Source organism: Moschus berezovskii, chromosome 20 (genome assembly GCF_049115385.1).
Source record: "Moschus berezovskii isolate FMDL1 chromosome 20, NW_MosBer_1.0, whole genome shotgun sequence".
In the NCBI taxonomy this organism is placed as follows: Eukaryota; Metazoa; Chordata; class Mammalia; order Artiodactyla; family Moschidae; genus Moschus; species Moschus berezovskii.
In genome coordinates, this window is record NC_142479.1 from 64,821,431 (window position 1) to 64,840,274 (window position 18,844).

General features: G+C 47.7%; 1 protein-coding gene and 1 long non-coding RNA gene across 4 annotated transcripts in view; one reads left to right on the forward strand and one right to left on the reverse strand.

The window, feature by feature from the left end:
* CYTH1 (cytohesin 1) overlaps positions 1 to 18,844 on the forward strand; it is a 75,002-nt gene that overhangs the window by 25,708 nt on the left and 30,450 nt on the right. The window contains exon 1 of one of the 3 annotated variants that reach the window (XM_055408453.2): positions 9,291 to 9,463. The exons of the other annotated variants lie outside the window; for them this stretch is intronic. Within the exon in view, the coding sequence (XP_055264428.1) occupies positions 9,436 to 9,463 (28 nt within the window). The 5' untranslated portion in view covers positions 9,291 to 9,435. Of the gene's footprint in view, positions 1 to 9,290; positions 9,464 to 18,844 lie in introns of those variants that run through there. 3 annotated transcript variants of the gene reach the window in all.
* On the reverse strand, positions 9,907 to 12,441 carry LOC129544660 (uncharacterized). The gene is made up of 3 exons (XR_008683501.2): positions 12,198 to 12,441; positions 11,754 to 11,838; positions 9,907 to 10,673 (listed from the first exon to the last, which is right to left on the reverse strand). It is a non-coding gene; the product is annotated as an uncharacterized LOC129544660 (long non-coding RNA).

The window sequence follows — 18,844 nt, forward strand, 5'->3', positions numbered from 1 at the left end:
GCTGCCCATACTGGTCGACTCTGGAATTCAGTTTCTGAATCTCTTCTGCAGGTTTAGAAAAATAGATAAAAAACAACGTTTATTTCACATAGCTTGTGTTCTTGCCTGGAGAATCCCAGGGACGGGGGAGCCTGGTGGGCTTCTGTCTATGGGGTCACACAGAGTCGGACACGACTGAAGTGACTCAGCAGCAGCAGCAGCAGTGATGCCAGAGTATTGGAAACAGAGGTTCACCAGTACAAAATCAAAGTATAGCATTAATGCAAATTTTACTGTGGGATGTACCAATTTAAAAAATTGAGGTAGATTTATATGCCCTGACATAGGAAAATATGAAAAAAAAACAAACTTGCAGAAAAACATATATTAAATTGAACTTTGTGATATAGGCAGTAAAAAAAAAACTACTCTTATTTTTGTATTTTATGTGTTCTGCATCTTCCTCCCCACCCCACTTCTGTAATTTAATTTAAACACTGGGAGACAGTAAGTATGGTGTTTTCTGTCTTCAATGAGATCATCCTCTTTTGTGTGTTAGAAAAACTCAGAATGATTATTTAATATTTATGCTTTATTTTATAAGTGGTTCTTTGATAAAAATACGAAGACCTAAACTCAGCCCTTAGGAAAAGTTTCATATTTGTGTTTCTTAAACTAACCTCAGTGGAGAGGGGCTGTCTTTTAGGCAGTCTCAGTTAAGGGAATTCACAGTTGATGACTTCTTCGCTGGGGGTGTCTGGTTCCTGTGCCCGGAGCATGTGTCCATTGGGCTGAGGGAGCCCTGTGCCCTGGGAGGGCCCCCTGGGCTTGGTGTTGGCAAACATGGTCACATGACTCCTCAGTTCTCCTGTGTCTTCAGCGTCCTTCATCGTGGAATGGGGGTGGTGGTGTTTGCGGTGCTGCCTGGTCTCCTGCAGGTTGCTTTGATGCCCAGGAAATTCTGTATTTCTGTGAAAATATCTCTGTGTCTCTGGAAACTGATGCAGCGTTTGAAGGCTGCCTGCTTGGTTATGGTGCAGTGGCACGTGTCCCTTCAGTCAGTGACAAGCCTCAGACTGTCCAGCAGCACCATGAACCTGGTTCGTTTGGAATTCTGCATTGTTTTATCTTTGCATCTGCATTTCTCAGGTCTGTTTTTCCTGCAGACTTCTTTCCAGGTAGGTTTCTGGCTGGGAAGAGAATGTGCAGCCCCGCCAATACAAATGTCATTCTGTGACTTTGCATATAAAATCATTTTCAAGAAGAGTGGTAATTGGACTCAGGGTTTGTTCAGTGGAGGGAAGTTAAGTTTGGGGCCTATAGTCTTGGAAGGATGAATGATCATTATGCGAATGACAGAAATGCAGGTAGGTCTCTGTGGATGGAGGGGCTCTGTTGCGGCGATAGCAGACACAGGGGGAGACAGGCGGGACCACGTCTTGAAGGGCCTCTTGTGCTGGGCAGTTCTATATCCAAAATGCTGTTCCTCTCCCAGACAGTGCCTGCTCACCCATAAAGGCCATCTCTACTTTGGTCTTCAAGATTGTGACCCCATGGCAGTATTTGAATCACCCCTGATCTCCTTCTAAATGCCAGCTATTGCTACTAAGATTGTGGATTTTCCCAAAAGTCACTCTTCTTTTTTGGACTGCTCATGTCCCCATTCTTCCTGCTGCCCCCAGGGACTGATTTTTGGTGTTCTTTCTCCAAGAGCTTGGAGCCCCCGACCCTCACATCTAGTCCTGAGCAGCCCAGGTGGTGGTTTCAGGTGACCTCTGCCACCACCCAGGGCCTCCCTTCACCTCTGGAGCCCAGCACCCAGCTAGCGTGGCACTCAGCACAGTTCAGACTGAACACACAGTAGAGACCCAAGTCTTTTTTGAGGGAATGCAGAGTACTCAGCCTTAATTGCTCCTTGGAAGGACTGATGCTGAAGCTGAAGCTCCAGAACTTTGGCCACCTAATGTGAACAAGCTGACTCATTGGGAAAGACCTTGATGCTGGAAAAGATTGAAGGTGAAGGGAGAAGAGGAGGGCAGAGGATGAGATGGCCGGATGGCATCACTGACTCAGTGGACATGAACTTGGGCAAACTATGAAAAAGTGAGGGACAGGGAGGAGGCCTGGCAGGCTGAGTCCATGGGGTCGCAAAGAGTCAGACACAACTTAGTGACTGAACAACAGCAGCAACTTAGCACTTACATTTTTCAAATAACGAGCACCAGCTTTGTGAACACCAGCTGGAACATGGCAGCAGACTCTCAGTTTACCAGGGGATGAGACTTCTAAGGACACAGGAAGTGGGAGGTTCAGCCACCACAGTGGCTCTGCATCCCTGAACTCAGGTCTGTTCATGGGGAGACAGCCTTGGGAATCTAGTTATGCACACAGTGCCTGGTTAATTTCATTAGTCCACGTTGTCAACAGGAAGCAGGAGGTTCAGAGGAGAATATAAATACACCTCACACTGCAGAATTTTGGACCCGAAAAGCTTGTGTCCAGTGTTTTTGTTTTCGGTTGGGAGAGTCACAGAGGTTCAGATTTCACCTGTGATGACTGTTCTGACCACCACATTTAATACTTTCATTTTTTTGGCTATGTTGGGTCTGTGTTGCTGCATGGGCTTTTCTCTAGCTGCGGTGAGCGGGGGACTACTCTCTGCTGCAGTGCGAGGGTGGCTTCTTGCAGTGACTTTTCTTGTTGCAACGCACAGGCTCTACAGTGCTCGGGCTTCCGTAGCTGCAGTGCCTGGGCTCAGCAGTAGCAGTTCCCGGGCTCCAGAGCCCAGGCTTAATAATTGTGGCACATGGGCTAGTTGCTCCGCAGCATGTGGGATCTTCCCGAATCAGGGATGGAACCTGTGTCTCCTGTGTTGGCAGGTGGATTCTTTACCACTGAGCCACCAGGGAAGCCCGTGTTTAGTACTTTAGTAATTACTGCACCCCACGCACACACTCCTGGATTCTTCTTTCCTCCATAGCACCTGCTACTTTCTAGCATGCTAGTTAATTTATTATTTATTGTGAATATTGTTTGTTGTCTGTGTCTGCCTGTATAACATAAATTCCCTTTGGCCATCACCTGTTCCCATAAATTAATCACAGTGGCAAACCAATTTTCGTATAATGAAAACCTTTCAGGTAATGAGAACAGTGGAATATCACCAGAGCACGCCCTGAGTACTAGGTAGAACATGACTTTCTTCTGTATACATTCAAAAGGTAATGTATTTGCAAAAATGGCTAATTGTAAACCTTTTAACAATCTTCTCATGTAGCCAGCAGAGGGCAGCACAGTTCAAATTTATCACATCTAGTAATTTTGACTTTATTTTAAAGGACATTTAAAACTGTAGCAACTGCTTTCAGCTGTAGTTCAATGTTTATCTCAATATCAAGTTTAATTTTTTTTTTTTGGCTGTACCATGAGGCATGTGGGATCTTAGTTCCCCAACCAGAGGTCGAACCCATCCCCCCTGCAGTAGAAGCACACAGAGCCCTAACCACTGTACTGCCAAGGAATTCCTCAGCATCAAATATAGCATACTGCTTTCTCATTTGTGAGTCATGCTATTGCTTCAGTGTCTTTGTGGAGGAAGATGTTTCAGTTTAGCATCACGAATAGGTCAAGCGCATGTTTTCTAAAGCACACAGGACCATGTTTCTGAGTGTGATGGTGAGGACAGGTGTGAGTCCTGTTGGGTGTCATTCCATCACCACTGGGGGGTGCTAATCATTTACCCGGGCTTCTCTCAGGGACAGGGCTGCCCTCACCTGCTCCTGGAGGGCTAGATCCAGGTGCAGATCCCCCAGCAGAGGGTCCTCATTGAGCACCTGGTGATGTGTCGACCCCATTCTCAAGGAAAATTGCATAGAAACTCAAAACCACATGGGTTACCACCCCCCAGTTTATGGCATTCTATGGCATTGATAGTGATTTTTCTTCACATGGAAATTAAGATCAGAGTCTGAAGAATTTTACCTTTCTCTTTTTTTTTCTTGCAAAAATTAATGACTCTTCTTGGAAAAAATTGAAATTCAGATTGTGTAAGTAAGACAAAGGGTAAAAGGATATGGTTTAGGGCTTTTGAAAAATATCTAATTGATTTTTATTGTTGATTTTAAAACTGCTAAAAATTCTGCCTTACAAAGTATGAAAATACGGGCAGGTAACGGTGAGGTGCAAGTTAAGTGCGCATCCAGGAATTTTTTATTTGCATTCTCTGTGACACATGCCTAGTATTTCCTTTGTTCTCAAGCCTTTTTGTTTTTGTACTTTGCTGATTTGGTGCTGTTTATATGTAAGAGGAAAAACAGTACAAATCCATATTTTTCAGGTAACCCAAGAAGTAGAAAGTGAAGTTGCTCAGTTGTGTCCAACTCTTTGCGACCCCACAGACTGTTTAGCCTGCCAGGCTCCTTCATCCGTGGGATTTTCTAGGCAAGAATACTGGAGTGGGTTGTCATTTCCTTCTCCAGGGTGTCTTCCCAACCCAGGGATCAAACCAAGGTCTCCTGTACTGCAGGCAGACTCTTTACCATCTGAGCCACCAGGGAAGCCCAAGAAGTAGAAGTAACTTTCTAAAGAGCTTTGCAGTATTTTTAGGCAACTATGGGTTTCTGTCTGTAGAAGGTTGAGGTCTTTGTCACTTTGCACGTCACCTTACAGATACACTTCTGTGGGTTTTTGGACACTTGCATGATTGTGTTCTCCAAGCCCTTCCTGTTGGCAGCTTATCAGGAAAGATCTAAGCTGCAAAGAAGGAGATCATCAGGAAACAAAGTGACATATCTTCAAATCTCAAAAATTCCTCTGAGATTGGAGATATGGAATGACGCTAGAAACCGTGAAGAAGTCATGACAGGCAGTTAAGACACCCAGTTCTTTTCCATCTCCTGTAGCAAAGCGATTTCTCTTTCCCTTTGGTGAAACATGGAGATCAGGCTGTAAGGGGACTGAGTGAGAGTCTGTGTCCTTAGGAGCTCCTTTCCCTCTCTCTACTTACCTGCCCAGGTGCTGCTGGCCAGCTTTATTGGAGATCGTGTCTTTAGGTCACTGCTCAAGACAAGAACCTACAGAGCCCTACATATGGGGTCTGTACGTGTTGATTGCTTTATTATTTTACAAAGATACTCACCACTCAACAGGCCATAGCTACTACACAGAGTTTTTAATCAGATTGTCAGTGCCTCTCTCTTAAATATGAAGAAATATCCTGTTTACCAGACATTTATGGAAAATCCCTGAACATGAATAGAACAAAATAAACAGAAAAAAAGAAAGGAAACTGGTCATGGAAGATATAGAAGAAAACTTTAAAACTGTATACTTAAGAGTCTCAGAAATTATATTAATGAAATAAGAATAGGATGCTATCAAAAAGATACATTCAGAGATGGAGTGAGTTCTTGCAGATTAAAAATAAAAAATAAAAGAAATAGGCTTCCCAGATGGCTCAGTGGTAAGGAATCTGCCTGCAATGCAGGAGACACAGATTCAGTCCCTGGGTCCAGAAGATCCCCTGGAGAAGGAAATGGCAACCCACTCTAGTATTTTTGCCTGGAGAATCCCATGGACAGTGAAGCCTGGCAGGCTACAGACCATGGAGTGGCAAAGAGTCTAACATGACTTAGCAACCAAACAACAAATACCAGAAATAGAACATTCAAATAGAAAGATTGGAAGATAAATCAGAGAATTGTCTTAGTTCAGGCTGTTGTAACAAAGTAGCACAGGATGGGTGGCTTAAACAACAGATGTTTGTTTCTCACAGTTGCAGAGGCTGAAAGTCTAAGATCTTAGTGCTGGTAGGATTGAGTTCTTGGTGAGGGCCTCCTTCCTGGTTTATAGAAGCTACACTCCTGTTGTGTCCTCACATAGCAGAAAGAGAGCTAGCTAACTCTTTGGCCTCTTCATATAAAGGCACTAATCCCATTCAGGTGGCTCCACCCTCATGAGCTGATCACCTCCCAGAGGCTCCATTTTCAAATACCATCACGTTGTACGTGAGGGGACATAAACATTTGGTCCATTGAAAGAATATTTCCTAGAAAGCAGCTCAAAAAGAAGAGGAAAAGTAGGAGTGAATAGGTAGGAATAATTAAAGGATCCACAAGAGAGGGCCAGTTGCTAATAAAAATGTCAAAAAACAAGAACTGGGGGGAAAAAAGGACAGAAATTTAATTATTAGAGTATAAGATTTCAGGCATAGGTTCTACCCGATGGCTAACATAGCATATGAAATTTCATAACACTGCACAGAGAAAGGGTCCTGAAAGCTTCCTGAGAGGGGAAAGGGTCACATATAAAACATTGGGAATCAGAGTGGCACCATCGCTACCAGCAGTGCAGGAGGAGGGAACAGTAAGGGGGTGCCGCCACCGTGCGGAGGAAATATAACTTCACTTCCAGGGCCACACCCAGCCAGAGTGTCAGGTGTAAGAGAAGAGAATGCAAAATCCACAGCCCCAGGGATGAAAACCCCCTCCTTCACAACCTCTCTGTTAGTTGTGAGAGGGTCTGCACCACCAACATGAGGGAGTAATCCCAAGAAAGAAAAAAAGAAAACATTGAATCAGAGACTCAGGACCAGTGGTGGGAAACAGCGGAGGGAGTGCACAGGGTGGTCCCCAGAACTTGGGCCTCAGAACCGCAAGACTAGGCTGAGCAGAAGCGTGGAGGTTTCTGGAGGCTGTCTCAGAAGACAGACCACTCCACAGGTTTGACCATATTGACGATTTCATAGCATGGTAGAGAGTTTGGCACTGAGCAGAGAGAAACAAAAGGACACTTAATGCCGCTTTGTGGTTATTTTAATCACAGTACATTTTGTAGCTAGGTTTTGAGCAGTATTTATGGGAATACTAAATACTGATTTAACCAAAAATGTTTGTGTAATTATACCAAGGGGGTGTGTGCGTGTGTGCACATGGCTGAGGTGTGGCGACAGAAGCCTAGTCTTCATCTTCCATGGCAGGCAGTTGATGTCTGGAGTTGAAAACTCGAAAACAAGTGGTGTAACTAGTTACTTCGCAACAGGGAGGTGATGAGCAGAAGAAATAGGCAAGAGACGTTCATCTGTGGAGCGTGATTTTAGATGGGGGACGGGGGAGTCGGGCAGGAAACTGGTTTTCTGTTTTAAACTGTAGGTACTACTTGCTTTTTGTGATGTGTGTGTCTTTTGCTTAGAGAAACAAACCAGGCATGGTGGTGAGAGACGAGCCTGGAGAGGCACAGGGTCCCAGGAAGAGGGTCTTGACACCGTGGTGATTACGGGACTGAGGACTTCAGGAGTGGCTCCTGGCCTTGGGGGTTGTGTGGTCAGTTTGGTCAGTGAGGGTTTGTGCCTTCCTAGCTCTATGGCAACCCACTCCAGTGTTCTTGCCTGGAGAATCCCGGGGACGGGGCAGCCTGGTGGGCTGCCGTCTGTGGGGTCGCACAGAGTCGGACACGACTGAAGTGGCTTAGCAGCAGCAGCAGCTCTACTCTGGTGGGCTTCCGTCTATGGGGTCACACAGAGTCGGACATGACTGAAGTGACTTAGCAGCAGCAGCTCTAGTCTCTACACTCTCCCCAGCCCTCTGGCCCTTTGGATTGTCCAAGAGGCTGGCAGGCTGGGGGAAACTCCCCACCAGGCTGCTGAGGTCAGTTGAACCCTTACCTGGGGTCCCCTCCACTCTACCACCCGGCAGGCCTGGCCTGGTCAGGGCTGGCCCCTCTCACTGGCCCTGGGGCTGCATCTCTCCCTGTGGCCTCCCCAGACCCTGCCCTCACTTTTCTAGACTGTCCTCTCTTCTGTCTACACTCCCAGTCTGAGTGTGTGTCTGTCTCCTTGGGATTGCGACTGTTGTGGGTGTTATGCTGAGAGAAGGACTTTCCCCAGAACATTACGTGAATATTCACGGAAGCTTTGTTTCAGGCTACATCCTGATAAACACATCATAAGTTGAAAATGTCATAGGTCAGCATGTATGTAATACACCCAAACTGAATAGCACAGCTTAGCACAGCCTGCCTTAGATGTGCTCAGAGCAGTAAAATGGCCCGCAGTGGGGCCAAGTCAAATAACACACAGCCTGTGTCACTGTCTCCTGTAACGACTGGAGCACTGTCCTGACACAGTGAGAAGAAACAGAACGGTTGTCGCGTCCAGGTGGTCGTAGGAGTGTCAGTTGTTCGCCTTCGTGATGGCGTGCTGATTGGGGGCTGTGCTCGCTGCCACTGCCCAGCAACACAGGAGCGGATCAGACCACATATTGCTAACCCAGAAAAGAGCAACATTCAGAGTATAGTTTCTACTGACTGTGTATCACTTTCACACCATAATAAAATTGAAAAGTCCAAGTCAACCGTTGTGAGACCTCCCAGGCAGTCCAGTGGTTTGGAGTCTGTGCTTCCACTGCACAGGCACAGGCTTGATCCCTGGGTGGGGAACTAAGATCCCTCATGCCCCACAGCACGGCCACAAAAAAGTCAGTCATTGAAAGTCAGGGACCGTCTGTATACTTATCTCTTGAGGTGAATGTATCTTAAGAGAAGGATAACTATATTCATATATTGTATAGTATATGTGGTTATTATATGTAGTAAATATGGCAGCCTTAAGTAATGAGAGATATAGATGTTGATATATATATAAAGAGTTAAATATGTAAAAGAGAGAGAATGAGAATATAATATAGAAATCAAAAATCTGGACGAATATTAAGAATGTATACTGAAATGTCATCAGTGGTTACCCCTGAGTGATAGGATTAAGGCCCCCCCCACTGCTATAATCTAATTTCAACAATAAACGTGTCATGAATATATTAAGAATATGTAGAAAAGAACAGTTTGGTGCCATATATCAGAGCATAGAATGGGGATGAAATTGAACTTATATGGGAATGATGCCCTTAGGTGTTTTTGTTTTTGTTTTGTTTTTGCCTCTAAAATCTGCCTCCTATTTTTATCCTGTGACCTCATAACATACTGTAATGATTATGATCTCTTAGTCACACTCTTGGGAAATGCACTGTTATCTCACTGTGAGACAACCCCGGGGTTTTAAAGTGATTTCGTTCTAAGAAAGTACTTGGGAAGTGAAGAGAGAAATGCTTACTCTGTCTCCTGCTTTGGGTGAGTCTGAGACCAGAAGTGCCACTGTTCCTCACTGTGCTCCAGCCTCAGACTGCTTCAGGGAGGAGGTGGTTAACCTCCAGGGAGCTCCTTGAGCTTGACTTCAGGAACTGGGTGGTGGCCGAGAACTGGGAGTGACGCTTCTGTGGATGGAGGCTGATTGGTCCAGGAGTGCAGCCAGGGAGTTCCCCGCAGTCCAGGAAGCAGCTCTGAGCTGTCCCAGTGTTGGACGCCCCACAGGTATTCCCGCCCCACCCGGCCTCCCAGGAGTTACTCTGAGTTCTCTTTTGAAGTACAAGCCCCAGCAGCCTTCAGGGTCCTGCTGTGACAGAAAAGATGGTCCTTAAAACTGAAGAAGAGGATGGTGAGTCCCAGTCCTGGCCTGGGTGTGTGGGGTGAGGTTTAGGTATCTCTTTTGATCAACATGTGACGACATGTGTTATGTGACGACAGTTTTACAGCCCCTTGAGGAGTACCAACTGAAAGGCATTTGCGTGTGTGTGTGTGTGTGTGTGTGTGTCAGAGAGAGAGAGGCTGTGTTTTTTATAAACTGAAAGTGTCCCCAAGTCCCCACCCCCACTCTGCCTTTTGTCGGGGATCCGCCCTGGGTGCGTCTTGGTGGCATTAGCCCTCCTACTTGGCGATGGTGTCTGACTTCCTGAGTCTGAATAACAGTCTTAGAAGCGCTGAAAGTTGTGTGTACACCAGTGTGACACTAAAAAAGGAAAGATGTTAGAGACCAGGTTTGAAAGTACCTGAGGATGAGTAATAGCCGTGAGGCTCAGGATGAATAACAACTTTTTATTAAATAAAAATGTAACAGAGGGAATATTCTTAATTGTTTGATCTTCCTCTTTTGGTATTAGGTAAAGACTGAAGCCTTGCAGGGTCTGGGGAACTTCCTTTGTCTTCTCCACACCCACACTGTAAATAGTGAAGCTATGAGTAAAGGGGTGACAAGTTTTGTGGATTCTAAATCCCAAAAGCTTTTGCAGAAGAACTGGCTTTAAAGCACCAAGGTCAGGGCTGTCAAATGTCTTCAAGTTTTGTGTGTGGATCTGTGTATGTTTTATTGTGATACTTTCATGAGATAGCCATGTATTTTTTGCGTGTTTTGTTTTTGGGTTTTTTTTTTTACATGTACACGCTGCTACGTTTTATTTATTTATGGCTGCCCTGCGTCTTCGTTGTTGCACACAGGCTTTCTCTAGTTGCAGCAGGCAGGGGCTGCGCTCTAGTATTGGTGCATGGGCTTCTCCTTGTGGCTGCTCCTGCTGCAGAGCACAGGTTCTAAGCGTGCAGGCTTCGGTTGTTGCAGCACGCAGGCTCAGTAGTTGCGACGTGCTGGCTCTAGGGTGCACGGTCTTCAGTAATTGCGATACAGGGGCTCATTAGTTGGGGCTGGAGGGCCCTGGAGCATGCAGGCTTGGGTCGTTGTGGTGCATGGGCTGAGATGCTCAGCAGCATGTGGAATCTTCCCAGACCAGGGATTGAATCCAGGTTTCCTGCTTTGTCAGGCAGATTCATATTCACTTGTGACACCAGGAAAGTCCCAGATGGCCATGTTTTAGTGCCTTTAAGACAAAAAGCAAAATATATACTGGTTTGTAGCTGGTTTTGGATGATATGAATAAGTCAGAAGTAAATATTAAGCTGTTTTTCAAAATGGATTTTGTCAAAGTGGTGATAAACTTTAGGGGTCCTTTTTATCTTTTTCCTTATCTGGTTAACTGTAAAATGTATTTGAAGTTTCATCTCTGTGTCGGACAGTATTGTGGACCATACCCCCCAGGGTGGCCTGGAAGGCTGTACTGTGTGTGAAAGCCTGTGGGAGAGAGGGGCATTTGGTGTCGACAGCACCTGGCGTGTGAGGAGGGAATGGTGACGAAGCAGTCCTCCGTCAGGGCTGAACCGCCCCCGTGGGAGGTCTTGTATCTGAAAGGAGTGTCCACAGTAGCCAAGGTCTCTAGCTCGAAAGGGGACCCTTGTGAGAGTGGCGGAGGACACTGGTGGACGATGCTGCGCTGGAAGGGGTGCACTGGCCCGGCCTGGACGGAGGGTGACCGCTGCTCACTCAGCTGGTTCTTCCCTCTTCCTTGCCGCTGCTCCTTCCTGGTGGCCTGGCTTGAGACCCGCTGAGGTGGTGCTAACAGTCACTTTAAAGTCAAAATCAAGGGGTTCCATGCAGTCAGCTTCTAGAGGCCTTCCTAGAGGCTTTACCATTCAACGTGTGTGTGCCCTTGATTCATGGTTGCGGGGGAGTAGGGCTCGGGCACTAGAAATCAGTTTTTAGCGATAGGATTAATGGGCAACTTAGCTTTGAAAAAGTAGTCTTCAGAATGGGTGGTTCTCCATTTCCCTCAGCCCCCCACCCCGGGAATGTTTCACCTTGCTGTTTGTTTGAGACACTGGGGGGCAGCGTTGCTAAGATAGTTGCCCCTGGGTACTGAGATGAGATGGCAGAGATGGCATCGGGCATATGTGAAAGTGAGGGAGCAAATGGACTCCTCGGGCCAGCCCCAGCATCCCGGGAGGGCGGTGAAGTGTCAGCGCGTGCTTCTCACACAGCTGCATTGATTAGATTGTCACCCAAAGGGCCACCCAACACAGGGAAGGAAGGTTTAAAAACTGTCTTTAAAGGCGTCAGATCTTACCTGCTGCATGAGAGTCTGCAGTCCTTCAGTTACAGACATGGCTTTGTCTCTGTCCTTCCCTGTTCCTTGGGCTCATCAGGTTCCACTGTAGTTACGCAGGTGCATGTAAGTGAGACGCAACCAGTGTCCAGTTATGCATGCGTGTGAGACTTAACCATTATACTGAATTGAGCACTGTTTTCTTAGCCACCTGAGGCTGTTTTTAGCTGTTACCTTTTGAATGTTTGACACCCCGCCCCCCCGCCTTGGTTTGCCTTTGAACCTTCTCTCAGGAGTAGGATCCCAGCTCCCTGCTGAGGGGAACACGAGACCCTCACCGGCACAGCTCAGGCTCTCTGCCGGGTGCCCCGGGCCCTGACCAGAGCTGTGCTTACTGTCCCCAGGCACTCAGCCACCCCGGCCTCCTCCCCTCGCGTGATCTGTGCATCCACATTCTCTCCGCACCTGCGTCAGTCCTCAAGTCAGGCTCCGAGGCTCGTCTGAGTCCTGAGCAGCCTGGCCGCCGTGGCCACCTGTGCCGCTGCCGAGGGCTTGCCCATCTCCCCTGGTGGCCTGTCCTTCTGTGCAGGGCAGGGCCGAGCTCTTTAAATCCCAGCCCCGGCGCTGGCTGGGCATATGCAGATGCGCAGTGAGTGCCGAGCTGACGTGGCATGATTATTCTGGGGAGAGAAAAGAAGGAGCTGACAGCTCAGCCAGTGAGTTTGAGTTGGACTTGGTCTGTTCCTGGATTATTTATACTCATTGAATCTTACCTCATCTCTAAACTGGAGGTAACACCATATACATAGTTCATTGTCAGGAAGTGCGCAAAGTTCACAGTCGGGCTTTGTTGTCAAGTTCAAATAATGGAAATGAAAAAAGATTTTAGGCTGTGGCTCTTCTGTGTGTATAAGTTAGTATTACTTGCAGGGAAATGTACTGACTGGGATGGAATTAAATAGAGTGTCTCTCCCTTAGGGCACTGGATCCTCAGACTGCATCTGAAATACTCTGTCTGGCGGCAGCTTAGCCCTGATCCCACCCTCGCAGTGTGGTCCCTGCCATTGCTCCAGCCTCATGTTGGGCAGCTTGCTGAGGCTGAGGGGAGCTTTCATCCGGAAAGCAGAGGTGCTATAAGTGCCCATCCCATAGATGCTCCCCACTCCCTTCCTCAGGGGTTGAGTTTGTATTTTGCAGAACCAAAAATGGTTACATCTTTATTTTTAAGCAAGAGCTCTTGGCATTGCACAAAGCACACATCTCAGCAGACCTGCGTCACCATCTGCCAGGACCAGTTTTGAAGGGGCCTCTTTCTGGTCTGGGTTTCATAGGCTCTGGTCTGGATTTCTTTGGCTCTGGTCTGAATTTCATAGGCTGTCTGTGGAGCACACCAGCGTGAGTGCCTGCAGCGCTGAACAGAGGGTCAGGGCTGCCCTTTCTTCTTGATGAAGGAGGTTGAAGAAATGAGGCTCAGGTTCTGCTCTGAAAAGAGTGGACCTTTATCTGTCATGTGAGCCTTTCCATAGCCTCCCAAGTTCTCTTTGCTGTGGAACATTAAAGCATAGGGCTGGCTGTCGGTGGTCAGGACCCAGCATCCAGGAGACAGGTGGGGTGTGGAGGGTAGCAGGTGGAGTTGTCTGAGGAGCCAGCATTGTGGAAAGAACAGGCAGGGAGTGTGGTCTTGGCAGGATGCAGGACTGGGGCTTTAGCATCCTCCAGCCTGTAGAGTGGGCCGTGGAGCCGAGGGCAAGGGAGATGCCGTGGATCTGGACAGGAGGCGTCAGAACCTTGCCACCCAGCCCTCCCTGTGGCTCTGGAAGATGCACTGAGTGTGTTGGTGGTGGTGGTGGGGAGGGGCTGACTGGACCTACATATAGTTTCTGCTGGTTCCCTTCAAAGTGGAGGGCTAGACCTTCTGCTGGAGAAGGCAATGGCAAGCCACTCCAGTACTTTTGCCTAGAAAATCCCATGGATGGAGGAGCCTGGTGGGCTGCAGTCCATGGGGTCGCTAAGGGTCGGATACGACTGAGCGACTTCACTGTCACTTTTCACTCTCATGCATTGGAGAAGGAAATGGCAACCCACTCCAGTGTTCTTGCCTGGAGAATCCCAGGGACGGGGGAGCCTGGTGGGCTTCCGTCTATGGGGTCACACAGAGTCGGACACGACTGAAGTGACTTAGCAGCAGCAGCAGCAGCAGCAGACCTTCTGCACATTTTACATAGTAACCATTTCTCACTTTTCCCTTGCATTTTGACAGCCTTCCAAAGGCACCTTTACTGAATTTACATTGTTCTTGTCTTTGCTTCTCTGTTTGCTGAAACCAAGCTGAGATTTCCTTTTTAGAAAGATTCTTGTAACAGCTTCTGCCTTCTCCTGTTACCTTGTGAAGAGCTTCCGCTCATGGGGACTCAGATGGGTTCACCTTGCAGCTGGGACTGTCACTAGTGCAGAGGGGCCTCAGGCTTGTGGGGCCCTGGCTCCCAGGGCACGTGGAGCTCCCCCGGGGCTGGTGTTGGGCAGCACTGCTGAGACTCGCTGCTCTTGGGACCCACGTGTCCTCCTCCTGAGCCTGTGCTGGCTGTGACACACCAGGGAGATCTGGCCACAGAAGCCAGGCTTGCTGCCCTCAGCTCTCCTCATGGTCAGGGCTTGCCCCGCCACTTCCTTCCCTTCTTCTGAAGATAATTTCTTGACTTCTGTATGGTCTTCCTTCCTTACCCTACAGAGAAATCATGAAAGCTTAACTTCTGACCTAGAAAAATGCAGCATGTTTCTTTTCCAAATTAGTGACTGTTACTGCATCTCCTGTCTGTTTGGCATCTTGAGTCTCTTCTCCTTTGTCTCTTCTGTTAAGAGTTCAGGATTCTGATTCATAGAAATCCACAGCATGATGGTATACTTCCCCCCAGGAATTTTACACACATTATATATAACAGGACTCCAAGTATGTTCCTTCCACAAAAGAAATACTTAGGCGTAAGCTGAGCGAATGTTTTGGGGTAATTGGCTGGTGACATTTCCATATTCTTTTCTGAATAGAGATTTCAGCATAAAATTTTGCCTTAGTTTTGGATTCGGATAAACAGAAAGGTATAAAATGTGGCATTGCTGCCTCCATTCATTCCCTGTCCACACCCCTCGTCTCTGAAGAGGGTCCCTGTCAGCAGTTTCAACTGCATCCTTCTCAGATCTGTGCATTTCCCAGCATCAGTGTCACGTGCGTGGTGTCCTGTTCCTTCTCGTGGCACCGTGTCTGGGACATCTTTCTGTGCTGGCATCTGTGACCAGCTCACTCTTTTTAACGACTAAATTGTGTGTAAGTAGTTTTCACTTTTACACTTTTGAGAGCATGTCTGTTGGGTGAGTTCTTAAATGCAGTTGCTGAATGGAGAAGTATTGCGCAAAGTTTGCACTGTCTACACTCCCTCAGCAGAGCCTGGACCCTCACGCCCTAGGCAGACGCTAGTTTCTGCCAGGCTCTCGGGAAGCGGTGTGGCATCCGTGCTTTAACTGGAGGGTTGACGCGTCTGTCCTTCGTGTCTGGCCATGTGTTTCGGTGTCTGCCTTTTGTGTCCGTCCCGACTTGTGTCCATCCTTGCCTCGCCACTCCATACGGTGCCCTCCTTTGAGAATGAGGTGGCCCTCTGCCATAGCGTTTGTACATTTGTTGTCCCAGTTGTTTACCTTTTAGCTCATAGAACTTAGTTTCCATTCTGAAGCCTTTTACTTTATTATAGCAAATTGAACAGATTCTGAGATTATGACCATATTAATCTATGCTTTATTCTAGAATTTCTGTGGTTTCTTTTTTTATATTAAAATCTTTGATTCAGCTAGAATTTATTCTGATATAAATGAGGTAGGCATTCAGCTTAGCTTTCCCTAAAATGGGTAGCTACTTGCCCTACCACCATTGACTGAATAATCCTATTTTTCTTTATATTTTTGTATCTTTTAAAAATACTTTATGAGACTTCATAACTTGAAGTGTTTCAGTATTTCTTGAGTTTTTTTCTGCTGTTTTCCTTCTCTGTTGCTGAAATTTCAAATTACTGACACCTCACTTGAATCTCTGGCAGCAGCTCTCACACATTACCCTTCTTCCTCTTCATAGATGCCTGTGCTATTCACATATGCATTTTCCATGTGAACTTTAATATTGTTTTATCCGTCACACTTCCTGTACAACTCTTGTTGGTAATGTAAAAAGTATTTTTAGAAACCGATGTGCAAACTGAGGACCGCCTTCCCCTACTGGGGTCCTCCTGCCTGTGCTCAGATCGTTTTTGTTTTCTTGGTGGCTTTCTCCAGCCATGGTAATGACTCTAGCTTGCAGGGAATTTGCTGGTTTTTGGGGTTAGATTAGAGTGAGGATCTGTTTGTATTAGGTGGAGGAGGCCCGTGCCCTCTCCCGGGTCAGCTTGCCTCCCAGAGCTGATGGTAGAGGGGCACAGAGCCACCCTGGGTCTCCACAGGCAGATCTGCCCGCCTCCTGCCTCCTCCCCTCCTTCCTCCCTCCCCACAGTCTCCTCCTGCCCTGCTGCGCCCTCTACCAAGGGCAGGAGGGAGAGGACCCCGAGAGTAGCCCCGGCAGAGATGAGTCCCTGTGCTGGGACTGGGAGCAGGCCCCCATCTGGAAGGCGGGCTGCCTGCTGCCCCAGCTTTGCAGCCTGTGAATGGACTCAGGGCTGCTGGGACCCGGAGAGTGGGGGCCTGGGTCAGTGCCTGCAGCTGCTCTCAGGCTTCTCTCAAACCTCGAGAGCCTTCTCTGGACCTCGGGCAGCTCTGAGAAGGGTTGATGTCTGCAACCAGGAGCCAGCTTTTTCCAGTCTGAGGTTAGAGTTAGGAACTGCTACCCTCTCAACTGCTTCCGGCCCTTCTCAGCGCGGGAACAGAAGCCAGTCTTGGCTTCTTTGAAGAAGCGTTTATGCTCCTAGCTTTTACTAAAGTGTAACTCAGCATTTTAAAGCAGAAGGAATGGAGTAGATTGGTTGAAAACTCCATGCCTGAGTTTCCTGTGATGCAGAAGCAGGGGAGGTGGGAGTGCTTAGACGCCCAGGGCTCCGCCTAGTGCAGGCTGGGCTGGGGCCTTTGCCCAGAGGATGTGGGGCTTGGGGATGCATAGGATTAGCAAGTTTGTGATGTTGATGATTTGAAAGACACTTGATTCATTGCCTCTCAGGAGTTGTCTGTGGAATTAAGCACAGGTGGGTAGCTGTGGAAGCTCTGAGCTGTCATGGGGCAGAAGACACTTAGTTCTGTGCCCCTACTCCTGAGCTGAAGTTTCGCTGCCTTAGATGAATGCCCTGTGTCCCTGTCACTTCTCCCTGGTCACCCCAGAAATGCTGCCCACCCCCCTCTCCTGGTGCCCCCACACCCCCTTGTGACTCTACCGCACCTCCTGTCCAACAACAGTCAGATGTTGTCTTCAGGCCAGACTCAAAGGACACCATTTCTGAGTAGTGCAGCTTTTCCAGGAGTTTCCATTTTGTTCTGTATCCCCATTTGTTCTCTGTCCCCCGCCTCGTGTGCCCTCTCCCCGCTGGCCCGGCCTCAGCTCCCGTGAGGCCTCCTGGAACAACTGGCTTTGCCAGCTTTGCTGCTGCTGACCCCAGAGCACCTGTCACCAGTGTTCCATTGGCACTTATGCTGCTTGATTCTTTTTTTTTAAAGGAGAACAGTAACATGGAAGCTCTTTGGGGGCTAAACCCTTGTCTTACTGTCTCTATACCTTCTATAGTAACTAATAGAGCACCTAGTTTATGGGCGGTAACCATTTTTTTCCCAAAAGACTGTTGGAGTATGAGTCTGAGAAAGTAATTTTTTAAAGCTTTTATTTTCTCTGTTGGTAGGTTTCCTGAGATTACTACCCTGTGCCCAGTCTTTTTCTCCAGTCATCGCTGTGATTTCATAAACTTGATTATGGGGCTCTTTATTTGAGATCTGTCTGTAGATACGAGGCGAGCCACACTGCAGACTTCCTGTCGGTAGCTTTTCCCTGTCACTTCTTGTCGCCTTGCTTCCTCGGATCATACTGTTTGTGCAGGGAGTTGACTGTGGTGCAGGCTTTGCTGCCAGCGAGTCTGGCCTGGAGGCACCGTGAGGTCTTTGCCAGTGTACGCACTGCGAGTCCACCCCAGCACTGGGTCCTCTGTTGCTCAGATGTAGCTGGGGCTCAGGACAAGCCACAGCGAGCCTGTGCCTTATGACCAAGCTGTGCACAGGAAGTGATGCCAGGATCCACCTACTGGGACCTTTAAATCCCTGGAGGGTATGTGTGCCTATTTTGACATTACCTCAAAAAGGGGATGTAGCCCTTAGGACTGTGTAGAGTGCTGTGAGAATATTTATGATATTTTACTGAAAGGCAAGAGCTTCCTTTGATGGACAGAAACCCCCCTGCGAACAGGACAGTGTCCAACCAGGTGTTAAACTTCGTGATACAAACATGTTCAGAGGAGACCATATGGATGAAGAAGGCCTTTAGTGATGGTTCTTTTATGTGAACTGAGGGAGTTCTTCCTGGAAGTGGTGGTGTTGATGGCTGGGGAGGGTGAGCCTCTGAACAACAAGAAGGAAATGGAGATAGGTTGGAAACCTGTCTCCCTGGAGCCGGCTGGTGTGTGATTGCTTACCAGACCCAGTATCTAGTAGGGACTCTCAGCTGGTATGTTTGTTGAAAACTTGCCTTCCTTTTTAGTTTTAAACAGAGATTCCATAATTTTAGGGTTTATTTCTCATAGATTTGGTATGATTCTTTTAGATGAGAACTCTTATGGCACAAAAATAAAATTTTTCATATTGTGACTGTTTCTTTAAAGACAGGCTGGGCCTGCAAAGCCCAAGTGTTGGTCAAGTCTGGTGACCCAGTCCTGGTGATGAGGAAACCTTAGAGAATGGAACCCACATTAGTGTAGTGGAGGGAGGGAGCCATCTATCAGCAGTTTCCTGAGGACAGAGCACTGGAAGGCAGGCCAGAGTGTGCGGTTTTTAGTTTTTTTCCTCTTTTCATTGTGTGTCTGGAGCGGTGATTCTTAGGCAGGACAGTTTGACCCTGCAGGGGATTTGGTGTATCTGGAAGCCTGTGGGGCTGTCCTCTTAGTGGGTAG